Genomic DNA, 13,687 nt, shown 5'->3' on the forward strand with positions numbered 1-13,687 from the left:
ATTTTATTTCCTTTTGCTTAGCAGGATTTGGTTTTACTCTGGTTTTTGCTTTCAGACAGCAGCTGTTCATCATTCTGTCATTCGGTCATTCACACATCTAGACATCGCTTTTGTTTTGTTTACTTGTACCATTACCACTCCCTTTGGCCCTGAAACAGTAACACTTTTGTCTTTCCACAGATGCTATCTAACCTGCTGAGTATTTCCAGCATTTTCTGTTTTTATTGCTGTTCTATTACAGATATCCAGACAGTGAAGGGTAGAACTTGAGCCTAATCTTTATACTCTTATAAGCTTTTATTTACAGACACACAGATTATAAAACATACACCTCCAAACCCAACAACCACAGTCTCATTCTGCTCCAATATATAGGAGCATGAGTGACTCCACAATTAATGGCCAACACCTGAAAACAACTAAACATTCAATTAACAGGCACTGCCACATTTTCCTTTGACATTACCATTTTGTTCTGCCGGTGGGCAGATTGAGCTCTCAGGTAGCCTGTAAGAGGCCAGTAAACCTTTTTTTAAAAAAAACATTGCTGGCCCGTACAGACCTCCCCTGATTGTCGGGGAATGTCCAAAGCCAGAAGCATGAAGTGATGAATCTTCCTTATGAATAACCACCAATAATATGAACTGGGCAACTTGTGAATCAACCCCCAGTTCAGGTAGATTTGCAATGCAGCTAGCCACCCGATCTTGTGGAATTGTTTCTACATCAGCGATACTGTGCTGTGGACACTGTATGAATGGCAATGATTCAAGCTATCTTCTCACTTAACTGCAAACCTATGTTGACCAGGAGCAGAAAAAAATTGAAATGAGTCAGTTTGTTTTTGTACCAGCTCTAAACATGAATTAGGAGTCTTATTTGGCTGTACTAACTTTGGGATGAAAAGCTCTAATTTTCTTCAACTTACTTGATGCCCCAATTATCTTTTTCTCTTCAGCAACCCCCAGCCCCACAATGGCCCAGTTAATAAAGATATGACACAGTGTACCATTAAGGTATGCAGACCAGCAGGTGATAGGTTTTATCCTTGGTCTGTTCCCACAAACAGCAACTGGTGGCATAACAATGGGTCTCAGTGCCCCGAGGTGGAGAGGAAAAAATCATCCAGTTTTCCTAATCTTCACTGCTATCCTCCAGTGACCCTTGCTGAATAAGAATAAATGCTGAGTGAGGATCAGGTGCAGCCACAATGTCCGCTGTGGATGAACAGCCTGTCAACGCTGGTCACCAAGCCTCTTTCACAAATATTGACCACTTTACAGAGATGCTAGTAGCAACTCACTAACCACAGAACTGTCCTTCAGAAGTAGCTGAACACCTTCAGAAGAGGGGAGAGGTGAACACTGGGTGACATGGAAGAACGATCTCTGGGGCAACAGACTAATTTTCAGATATTTATGACCAGTTACCTTTTTCTTTGAGCTCCTGTGGTTTCTCCCATGTAGATTCTAAGGTCCGGTTGTTATAGTAATAGGTTTTTCCATCGCCAGTTTTATATTCTGTCCATTCAGAGCCTGGGATACCTCCAGGAAGGGTGGCTGAAGAAGCTATTGTAACCTGTGGAGGCAACATGGGCACCATAGGTGGGGCCATTCCTGGTAACATGCCTGAAAAGGAAAAACACAGCATGTTCAAGTTATACCACAATAGCTACATTTTTTAGACAGAGCAAAAAGTTACATGACCAATTTTACCAGTTTGATAGAAATTTCAGCTACATTACCCGCCCCAGAAAAAAAAAATGTACTCAGGCAGAGAACTTCTATTTCCAAACTTTCAATAAAGTGATCTTCCCTATTCCTCAGTTTTACTTCTTCTCACTAATGCTCTTAGGTAAAAGTGGGTTCAAATCACTTTCTTAGTTGACCAGTGCACAGTGTCAGAATAATCCTTAACTTTGCTGGTGTTAATGGATTCAGTCATTACTAAGAAGTTGTTCCTCATAACATTAGTGCAGTAAAATCAACTTAGCTCCAAATAAAATCACTTTTGGAAAAAGAAAATAGTGGTCAAAGTTCTTTCAGATGGAAATTATGTTTTCAATACCCTTTCTATAATTTGCATTGCGAGCTTTTGCTTTTTTCAGTCCAATCACATTTTTCATTCAATGCTGCACAAATATGCATAAGTGCGAACAACTGCTTTTAGATTCATTACACAGCTGGCAAGATGAAGCATGTGGACTGAAATGACAGAACGGAATCTCTGCACACAGCTTGCAAGTAAAGCAGTTGAACATTATTCAAATGCAATTTCAAATCAGCTTGTTCCCGTAATTTCGAAGCCTACTTAGGTCTGTGGGTCAGCACTAAGACACTTTTTAAAAAGTTAAAACTGCACAACTTTAAAAAAAAAGCTGCCATGAAGTTTTAAACAAACACCCACTTCTCTCCCTCCTCCAAACCAAATCATCAACAGGCCAAGGACATAGTTTAATCTCCAAACAGAGATTCTAAATGAATGTAGTTTAAGTGTTACATATACAAACTTTCATTGAGTAAAATAAGACCTCTGCCTTCATTTCAATTTGCAGTTTTAGTTTTTTGTTCATTTATAGAGAAAAGCAGATGGTGCAACAGAATTTGAAGGTATTGTGTAATGCTTTAAGCTACAATGGCGCAAGGGTTTCATTTATAACTTTTAACTTGCTGTTCAAAGGACAAAAGTTAATTGCATTTTATTGTGTGTCATTTGTAATTTTCACTTTCCTCCAGATCATTTCATACACGTGGATTTTCAAAATGAACTAACTCTGCACAGTCAGCAGCACATTTGCTCCCTGAATATAATTCAGACAGTCAACAACAGTAAACCATTATTATGGAATAATTGGAAAGCTAGATAGGACATTCTCTCAAATAAAATAGTCTACATCTCGTTGGGGATACCAAAGGTCAATGCTTAATCCTAGTAAAAAAATAATGAGTTTTCATTTTCTGTTTTATTTTTCTGATGATGCCCAAGCTTTCTACAATTAAACTGAAGGCATCATATTGATCACTGGTCAAGTGCTAAATCTGTTGCCACTTGGACATTTTGTTCCCCTACATACAACATTGAACATAAACTATCCAAAAGGCTCCAAGGTGATGTTCTCAGAAGATAAACCAAATCTTGTCTCATCTGTGTTCCTGCACACCGTCTACTATGTACACTTATAATACTTGCGAGTTATCCTAGCCTTTCATGAACAGGATCATTGCAATCCATCATTATATACTCTGGATACTCAAAGAACAAGAACTGCAGCTTTGACAGATTTTCAAAGCCAGCTAGTATTAAAATGCCCAACACAATATAGATAGGTTTCAGGACACGTGATGCAGTCTTGCTATTCTGCAATACTGTGCTGGAAGAAAACCCTTGTGCATTACAGCAATCTGTTTCTCCATAATAACATGCTTGGGAGCCATCCAAATAGACGGGCCATAAAGAGGCCTGAGAATTCTGGAATCATTTGGCAGGAGATTTCTGCTAACCACGTAGGTCATACAAACCAGAGGGATGGGTGCAACAGAGCTCGTGCTCATCAATGTAGTAAAAAACTGGACAAGGTGGCAAAATGGCACCCTGATATCCAGAAGTTCAGGTGAAACACTTCCAACTTCTGACACCAAAAGCTTTTGCTCATTTCGACACAAGAAAGCTGGAAATATGCCTTCACCCCACGTTAACCACAATCATAATAACGGCAGAGCTTTGCTTTTTCAAATTGGAATCATCTTTTGTTGTTTAAGCTACAGCGATAAAAATAGCAAAGCAAAAGAAACATTCATAAGAAATTGCAGAATAAAGTTACTGAGCCAGATTAAAGGGTAGCACTTAAAAGGCATGCACATAAACTAATTACTATGCACAAGGAAATGGGTTTTGCACACACAAGCACATGTCAACACAGATGGCACAACTAAGTAGATGAAGGAAGGCTTTACACAAGCACGAACAAATGAACACAAATACAATACAAGCAAAACCACTTGGGAATTTACACATTAATTTCCCCCCCAGCAATACTGGGTACTGGCAGAGCATGGTATTATCCAAGCTGCTTTTAATAAAGGCTCCAAAGTGATTATTGTTTTTGATGGAACATTTGTATAATGCTATCTATCTTAAAATAAAGCAAGAGGTTTGGGAATGGATATTAAATTGGACAGCTAAAATAAAGTCAGAACATTCAAATATCATGCCACTAATAAGACAGAAAGGACCAAGATAAAATATTACCGTTCTTGGCGGTAGTGACTGTCTTTACATACGGGCAGCTGACTATTTGCATCATTGCTACACCTGTAAGAATGGATAAGCAAGCGAGTTGGAGAAAAGATAGGCTTCAGCTGTTATGATTTAAAGCTGCATTATAGTAAAAACATGTTCCAATCGCTCACTTAGATCACCAGTCGGAAAAATACAGTACAACATTGCAGAGGGAAAAAAAAAATGTGCACATTAACTTAGTCTTACATTGTCTGAAATATAAAAAGCCACACGAGGGGCTTCAGTAGTACAGTGCATTCCCATGACATGCACACACTTATCCTCGGTATACATTTAAAAGGAACACATATAAACTTGTGCACATCATGGCACTTTAAAAAAAATGATTAGCATGTTATACAGTAACAATTTAGGAAAGCATCAAGACATTTGCATTGCCTGAACTATACTGAACAGAGTAACAGAGCAGTGAAAATTGGGGCCATTTATCTACATCTTATGCATCTGTAGGAGACACACACTTAAGCAAAAATTGCTGTGAATATTACAAACATTAACACCACATGTTTTGGATGAAATAGGGGGAAATGTTGCCTCATTAAAAAAGTAACATAAAAAAGACACTTAACTGAGGTATGCACTTACAGGTAAGTGGAGTAGACTGTACTTGTAAACCTGCAAGAATTGACATAGGTACATCCTCAGGAATTAATAACTGAATCTTTCAGATAATGTACAGAAAGTATGCATTATTGAACATTAATAGATGCACACCCCTAAACCCAATTTAGTTATATATGTACCTTTCAAAAGCAAAATAAAAAAGTAAAACATCATAAAGTATAATGCAGCTTTAAACTAAGCTAGAGTCAATTTATCCCCCACTGACAATTCAAATTCAACACAGCAGGAGACAGATTGAAATCCTGCCAAATATATTCACTGACAAAGAAATCAGTTTCTCACAAAAAAAATGGTTGTCTGAATGCATAATTTAATTTTCTTCAAGTATAGCTGGGAAGTTTATCTATGCAAATGTCAGGGCTTTTGTCAAATGCTAACAACGTCAGTCTTTGTGAGTTGTGGAGGCTAACCTAATCATCTTTTTCTTGGTTCTTCTCCCCTAAAGTCACTCACTTGTGCTGGGCTCAACTTCCACAGGTGCTAGGTCACGGCTTCGTGAGTGTTATCACGCGTTAAATTGAGGACAGAGTTGAAGCTTTGCACAATCTCAACTGATATCCAATTTTCATCAACATTAGGAATCAGGAAAGGAGCAGTGGTTGATTTTCCTCTTCCTTAACTGCAGGTGGGGAGGCCATTTGCCAAACCCTTCCATCGCCGTAACTAACAGCATCAGCAAACACAGCACATATCACACAGTCCAGTGTAGGTCTTTGAATTATCACTAAGTCATTGGGGTATTTACCATAAAAGTTTAAATGCAGATGAGAACAATGGACACAACTTCAGAGAAATGCTCAATATTTTCCATGTCTTAATGGAAGTGCTTACCTGAATTTTTTAATAACTGGGGGAATTAAATTTTTGATCATTAGGATGAAGATAGAAATCTGAATTAATTGCAATTTGAATTGCTTTTATTCTTCACGTAACTTAGAACAGTCCCCGAGGAATGCTATGGAGCAATTCTCCATGACTCCTAGACTGAGAGCAGGTCAAGGGGAAATTCCTACTTCCCTGAACAGACTTTTATTTCTGGTGAGTTTTCAGCTCATGCATTGTAATGTAGAAAATAACATTACCACCAATAAAAATACTCACACATTAGCAATAATAATTGCAGCTATATTAACTTCTAATATACAATCTCACCATCAAATTATAAACCACTTGTGGGTCTCCTAGTTGTCCTTTATGCTTCCGATTCTCTCTCTGGTCTGTACATCAATGTGAAGGAGGTGCACATCAATACTGATCTCCCAGATTCTTCAGCAACCCTCTTAAATGCATGTTAATTCAGCTGCTTCAAATTATGGAGCTTAATAACTTGAAACTAGGACCTCCCCACCCCGGATCAGCCATCAGCACTCAAGAATTCAGAGTTTATAGCATAAATGAAAAAACAAGCAAGTTAAAACTAATCTCTCAAATGAAATGTGATTGTGAAAACTTTCTTCTCGAAGCATTGCTAGTGGTTCCTGTCAGTTTACTAACATGCCTGCATCGCAGCCCCCCACTGCCACTCCCCCCACTACCAACCCCCAGTTAGAAGCGATACTGAGTGTCCTTGAGAAGTAAAAGTGAGGGTGAAAGCAGGCAATGCCACCTTTCACAAAAGCAGCAAAGGGAAGGCACAGACATCAGGCAGATATATTGCTTGTGATTGCCATCTGCTGGCTTGTTAGTGACAAAACGCTCAGCTGAAACATTTTGTTTTCTGCTCAGGATTTCCGGTTGTAATTTTGACATCCAATCTAAAAACTCAAGTAGGTGAGCACTTTCACAGAGTATTATTTGACAAGCTTTTGTACCTCACTGAAGCAAAACACTTTTTTTGATATTTGCTTTTGTTTCCAGTTCTTCTGGTAAAAGCATTTTCTACAAGAGTCAATAATTGCAAGTCACCCTACCAAATTTTCTCAATTTTCTCCTAAACGAGATTGACACTTGCTGGAGTTCAACCCTGTGTTACAGCCCTCTAGCACCTCACCTGAGAAGCAGTTTCTACATACACAAGACTGGGTGGGGTGCGCTGAAAAACTATCCGCCATTACAGTCGAACCGAAGATCTTGTTGCCAGATGTCACACACCTGCACATTCCTGGAGCAGTCACTGCGTGCTAATCAGGATTAAATGCTACTGAGCTGCTTTCCCTCTATCCTAGGGGTTACAAGGACAAATGTAGCAATGCTGCTGTCCTCACTCAGCACTTTTTTGAACAAAAACAAATATTTAGAAATTAACTATTGTAGTGTGAGCATTTCAAAACAATCCTTTTGAAGTGTGTTGTCTCAGATTTTCCTAGCAGCTTTCTTTTTATTCATTTATGGGATGTGGGCGTCGCTGGCCTGGCCAGCATTTATTGCCCATCCCTAATTGCCCTTGAGAAGGTGGTGGTGAGCTGCCTTCTTGATTCGCTGCAGTCCATGTGAGGCAGGAACACCCACAGTGCTGTTAGGAAGGGAGTTCCAGGATTTTGACCCAGTGACAGTGAAGGAACGGCGATATAGTTCCAAGTCAGGATGGTGTGTGACTTGGAGGGGAACTTGCAGGTCGTGATGTTCCCATGCATCTGCTGCTCTCGTCCTTCCAGGTGGTACTGGTCGCGGGTTTGGAAGGTGCTGTCTAAGGAGCCTTGGTGCATTGCTGCAGTGCATCTTGTAGATGGTACACACTGCTGCCACTGTGCGTCAGTGGTGGAGGGAGTGAATGTTTGTGGATGGGGTGCCAATCAAGCGGGCTGCTTTGTCCTGGATGGTGTCGAGCTTCTTGAGTGTTGTTGGAGCTGCACCCATCCAGACAAGTGGAGAGTATTCCATCACAGTCCAGACTTGTGCCTAGTAAATGGTGGACAGGCTTTAGCGAGTCAGGAGATGAGTTACTCGCCGCGGGATTCCTAGCCTCTGATCTGCTCTCGCAGCCACTCCAGTTCAGTTTCTGGTCAATGGTGGCCCCTAAGATGTTGATAGTGGGGGATTCAGCGATGGTAATGCCATTGAATGTCAAGGGGAGATGGTTAGATTCTCTCTTGTTGGAGACGGTCATTGCCTGGCACTTGTGCGGTGCGAATGTTACTTGCCACTTATCAGCCAAAGCCTGGATACTGTTCAATTCTTGCTGCATTTCTACACTAACTGCTTCAGTATTTGAGTAGTCGCGAGTGGTGCTGAACATTGTGCAAACATCAGCGAACATCCCCACTTCTGACCTTATGATTGAAGGAAGGTCATTGATGAAGCAGCTGAAGATAACTGGGCCTAGGACACTAGCTTGCGGAACTCCTGCAGTGATGTCTTGGAGCTCAGATGATTGACCTCCAACAACCATATCCATCTTCCTTTGCGCTAGGTATGACTCCAACCAGCCAATTCCCATTGACTCCAGTTTTGCTAGGGCTCCTTGATGCCATCCTCGGTCAAATGCTGCCTTGATGTCAAGGGCAGTCACTCTCACCTCACGAGTTCAGCTCTTTCATCCATGTTTGAATCAAGGCTGTTATGAGGTCAGGAGCTGAGTGGCCCTGGCAGAACCCAAACTGAGCATCACTGAGCAGGTTATTGCTAAGCAAGTGCCGCTTGATGGCACTGTTGATGACACCTTCCATCACCTTACTGAGGATCAGGAGTAGACTGTGTTGTAGCTGTACTAGAACAGCTTGGCTAGCGGCGTGGCAAGTTCTGTGGCACAAGTTTTCAGTACTATTGTCGCAATATTGTCAGGACCCATAGCCTCTGCAGTATGCAGTGCCTTCAGTTGTTTCTTGATATCACGCAGAGTGAATCGAATTGGCTGAAGTCTGGCATCTGTGATGCTGGGGACTTCAAGAGGGGGCCGAAATGAATCAACTCGGCACTTCTGGCTGAAGATTGTTGCAAATGCTTCAGCCTTATCTTTCGCACTGATGTGCTGGGCTCCCCCATCATTGAGGATGGGGATATTTGTAGAGCCACCTACTCTAGTTAGTTGTTTAATTGTCCATCACCATTCACGGCTGGATGTGGCAGGACTGCAGAGTTTAGATCTGATCCATTGGTTATGGGATCGCATAGCTCTGTCTATTGCATGCTGCTTATGCAGTCTGGCACGCAAGTAGTCCTGGGTTGTAGCTTCACCAGGTTAACACCTCATTTTGAGGTATGCCTGGTGCTGCTCTTGGCATGCCCTCCTGCACTCTTCATTGAACTAGGGTTGGTCTCCTGGCTTGATGGTGGGGGATATGCCAGGCCATAAGGTTGCAGATTGTGGTCGAGTACAACTCTGCTGCTGCTGATGGCCCACAGCGCCTCATGGATGCCCAGTTTTGCATTGCTAGATCTGTTCGAAATCTATCCCATTTGGCACGGTGATAGTGCCACACAACACGATGGACGTTATCCTCAATGTGAAGGTGGGACTTTGTCTCTGTAACGACTGTGCGGTGGTCATTCCTACCAATACTATAATGGACATAAGCATCTGCTGCAGGCAGATTGGTGAGGACAAGGTCAATTATGTTTTTCCTTCGTGTTGATTCCCCCACCACCTGCAGCAGACCCAGTCTAGCAGCTATGTCCTTTAGTACTCGGCCAGTAGTGGTGCCATTGAAATGGTGCATCTGTAGCGTAGGGACTCCCTGAACGGCAAAGAGATGGTAAATTATAGAGTTTGTGACTGAAGGCATTATGCCACTCCACATTATCCCAGAACCTCTGCACCATTCTAATTAGCCTTACTGAAAGGAAGACTTTCAAAACAGAACTGGATTTATAAATGAAAAGAAAAAGTTTGCATGGCTGTGGGGAAACAGCAGGGTAAGTGGAACTGATTGAGGTGCCGGCACAGGCACGATAGACCAAATGATTACAAATGATGACAAATTCTTAAAGTTGCATGGAACATATTAAAACAACTTACACTGACGACAGAGGCTCCATCCTGGAGCACTGATAACTTGGGTTACATTAAGCATTCTATTGACTGAGGGTTAAAACATTGCAGATTATTTACCTATATCCAGCAGTGAGATTATATTGTTAGATATTCTATTGGAAAGGACTGACTGTTAATATCTGCTTAATTTATAGAGAGGAGGTGGTTCACTTACTGCATGGCTGCTATTTCAACCTCTTTCGAAACTCAGTAACAACCTCCATTGACATGCGCAATTTTGGTAGCTGGGCACTTGAAGCTTATTTCCTGAGAGGTGACAACAGCAGGCAGGTAGAGAGGCAGCTGGGGAGATGTCAGCAGCTAGAAAAATCTGTTGCCAGTTGAAGGATACGATAGCATAGTGGTTATGTAACTGGGCTAGCAATCCAGAGGCCTGGATTTAAATTGAAGCATTAGTTCAATGTTATTGCTAAGTATAGTCGAGCAGAGAGGGGGTGACATTGTAGTTGACCAGAATATAAAACTTTTCAAATGTTTAATTTCTTCTGAATCTGTAGAATGTGTCTGTGTAAAGCACGTTTTTAATATGGCTACAATTATCAGCCATAAATTGGAACAGAAGAATGTGCAAAGACATACCATCTTGGCTTTGTATGCCAAATTATAAAATCCTCAAAAATTGGACTAATATTAAAACTTGTCCAGGTGGACAATCACGGTCCTTAGTTTTAAAATGTTCAGGTTATAACAGTTTTTAAAAAAAATTAACAGTTCACTGTTAGGATAGTTTTTGGACACCAGTTAGGCTGAGAGAAATCAGGTACTGCAGCACTGCAACACTGTATACTGGAAGTAATGCTGTTCTGAAAGGAAGAAAGACTTGCATTCATGGCCTCAAAACATTTTACAGCTCATCAAGTTCTCTTGAAGTGTGGTCACCATCATAGTTTAGAAAACTGGCCAGGAAAACAGAGAACTCCCAAGCTCAAATAGTGCCATGGAATCTTGTACGCCCACCTGGGAGAGCAGAAGGGGTCTTTATTTATAAGCGTCATCTGAAAGTCAGCACATCCGACAGTGTAGCACTCCCTCAGTACTGAACTATCAGGCCAGATTATGCACTCCAAATCTCTGGAGCGAGACTTGAACCCGCAATCTTCTGATTCAGAGGCGAGAGGCCCATCAGCCACTGCTGATTAACTATGAAAAGAGTCAACTAATATTGTTGTATTTTTCGCACTAAATTATTAGGTTTCTATTGAGGACTAAAAAGCAGAGAACAATATCAGATTAAAAACATGATACTAAAATATAGATCATTTATGGGACAAGTTACCTTGTTCTTGAATCCCCAACTTTTGGAACGATGATAGGAATTTAAATATATGGATAAAGTTTGAGTTTTCATTCAAGCTCCAGGTTATTATTTCTCACTTCTTAACTCTCCTTGGCAACAGTCTGAGATTAAACCAGTCTGTTCGAAACCCGGGTTCATGCTTGACCCCAAGAGGAGCTTCTGACCTCATCCGGTGCCATCATAAAGACCACCTACAGCCACCTCCGTAACATGGCCCTACTTCGTCCGTCTCAGCTCATCTGCTGAAATCCTCATTCATGCCTTAGTTAACCTCTAGACTTAACTATTCCAATGCACTTCTGGCTGATGTCCCACATTCTACTCTCCGTAACCTTGAGGTCCCAACTCTGATGCCCGTGTCTTAACTTGAACCAAGTTCCATTCCCCGATCACCTTGTGCTCGTTGTCGTACAATGGCTCACGGCCAAACAAAGTGTTGACTTAAAAATTCTCATCCTCGTTTTCAATCCCCTCCATGGTGTCATCCCTCCTATCTCTAATCCCCTCTAGACCCACAACCCTCCAAGCTATCTGCGTTCCTCTAATTCTGGCCTCTTGCGCACCCCTAGGCCCCAAGCTCTGGAATACCCTCCCTAGACCGCTCCACCTCGTTTCCCCCTTTAAGACACTCCTAAAAACCTACCTCTTGGACCAAACTTTTGGTCATCTGACTTATCTTTTGTGGCTGTCATACTGTGTCTTATAATGCTACTGTAAAGTGCCTAGGGACATTTAATTTGCTGTTCTTTCAGCCTGATGTGTAATTTAAAAAAAGGAAACATGCCTTTTTAAAAAAATTATAAATTGTGAAAAATTCTGCAAGACAGATCATGGATAGTAAAAATTAGTTTTCATTTAAAAAATTTCCATGGCCATCAACCCACTAAATGACAAACAGAACCATGCTCAACACTACCCACTTTCAAACCTATTGATCTTGTAATGGAGAGCTCCTTATTCACATACACAAACATGCACAGACACACAGTGGGAAGAAACGACAAAAGAAAAAAAAATACATGCCTTATTTATACAAGTTTTTTTTTAAAATCAGTCAGAAATATTCCAAAGGCCTTCATATACAATTAAGTTGTGCAGTTACTGTTATGCGAGGAAAAGGGAAGGCTATTTGTACATTGCAATATGTTTCAGTGATGAGATTACCAGTTTATCGATTTGAACATTGAGATCAATAATTTCAGAGCATACTTCCATTTTTAGTTATTTTTTCTTTTTTACATTTTTTACAATTTTTTTTTGCATTTATTTCATTTCATCTTAGTTTGTTCAGTTTGCTTACCCACTGTTTTTTTTTCATGTTTGCACTTGCTGCTGTTCAATATTCAGTCCGTTAACACCTTATCTGTACTAATGCTTTGTCTTTCAACACACCATTAACATATTGTTTGCCTTTGCTCCATGACCTTTTGGTCAGCTATGTGGCCTTGTCCAATCTACACCTTCTCCTTTGTTATCTCTTGCCCCACCCCGACCTTACTTGCTTATAACCATTGACATTTCTAATATTTGTCAGTTCCGAAGAAGGGTCACTGACCTGAAATGTTAACTCTTCTCTTTCCACAGATGCTGCCAGACCTGCTGAGTGGTTCCAGCATTTCTTGTTTTTATTTCAGATTTCCAGCATCCGCAGTATTTTGCTTTTATGTGTTTTTGGTATTGTCCAGGACGGGAACGCAGTGCTTTCAACAAAAGCACTGCTGAATGAGCCACATAAGCAAGTATTTCAGTTTACTATAGTCACATTTGTGGCAATTTTACAGAGATGTTCTAGCTCTGTGCGAGCAGTGCTCAACAGAGCCCAGCAATCTTTTCAGCTCTGCTCTTTAATTGTATCTGTGTGCCACTGGTCTACACTACAGGATCAATAAATGGAGGCACTCTTTCTGTGCCTCTGAATTGCTTTCATAGTATCCATACCTCCATAGGTGGTCAGATTACAGACACTGGAAATGAACAAATTTCTTATTTATACTGAGGCAGAGTTGGTAAACTAGCGTCACCACTGCCACAGTAAAGATTTTTTTAAATGCTGGGGAGTCTTTTTGGAGATATGTGGAGCCTCTGCTACAACATTCTCCAGGTATAATTTAGAAGCCTCAAGACCTTTTGAAACCAATGGTTTTGGTTTACGAAAAGAATGCCATGTTACCACACAAGTCCACTTTTTCCTATAAAAAAGTGGTAGAAATCAAAAAGAAGCAATCTAATGTCAAATAAAATTTTCATTCATACTGCACAGATGCATAACAGATGTTTTGTATAAAGCCCACAACTGAAGAGAATTTCAATACCAGAGTTGAGATGAAGAGTATGCCCTCAAACCGCTTATCCTGATGCCTTATATGGGGTCAATGTCCCACATGAAGAACTGATTACAGGGATATGCTGGGATAAGTGGGGTAGCCAGTGGGATATGACAGCTGGCGAAAAAAAATGGGGTGAAATACTGCCAACAGAGAATGAAAAAAAAATCATGGGGGAAGGGTGGTGGGCCAAGAGAAAAGAGTATGATGAGG

General features: G+C 40.9%; 1 protein-coding gene across 6 annotated transcripts in view; it reads right to left on the minus strand.

Annotated features, from left to right (window-relative positions):
* The window catches only part of tcerg1b (transcription elongation regulator 1b (CA150)), a 109,237-nt gene that overhangs the window by 47,146 nt on the left and 48,404 nt on the right, over window positions 1–13,687 (minus strand). For 2 of the 6 annotated variants that reach the window (XM_068043189.1, XM_068043188.1), the window contains exons 6-8: window positions 4,885–4,914; window positions 4,249–4,311; window positions 1,431–1,628 (exon numbers count right to left, since the gene is read on the minus strand). In XM_068043189.1, coding sequence (XP_067899290.1) covers window positions 1,431–1,628; window positions 4,249–4,311; window positions 4,885–4,914 — 291 coding nt within the window. The remainder of the gene's footprint in view (window positions 1–1,430; window positions 1,629–4,248; window positions 4,312–4,884; window positions 4,915–13,687) is intronic. The other 4 variants (XM_068043191.1, XM_068043190.1, XM_068043193.1 and 1 more) reach the window with 2 other exon arrangements.

This window comes from Heterodontus francisci, chromosome 12, assembly GCF_036365525.1.
Source record: "Heterodontus francisci isolate sHetFra1 chromosome 12, sHetFra1.hap1, whole genome shotgun sequence".
Classification (NCBI taxonomy): Eukaryota; Metazoa; Chordata; class Chondrichthyes; order Heterodontiformes; family Heterodontidae; genus Heterodontus; species Heterodontus francisci.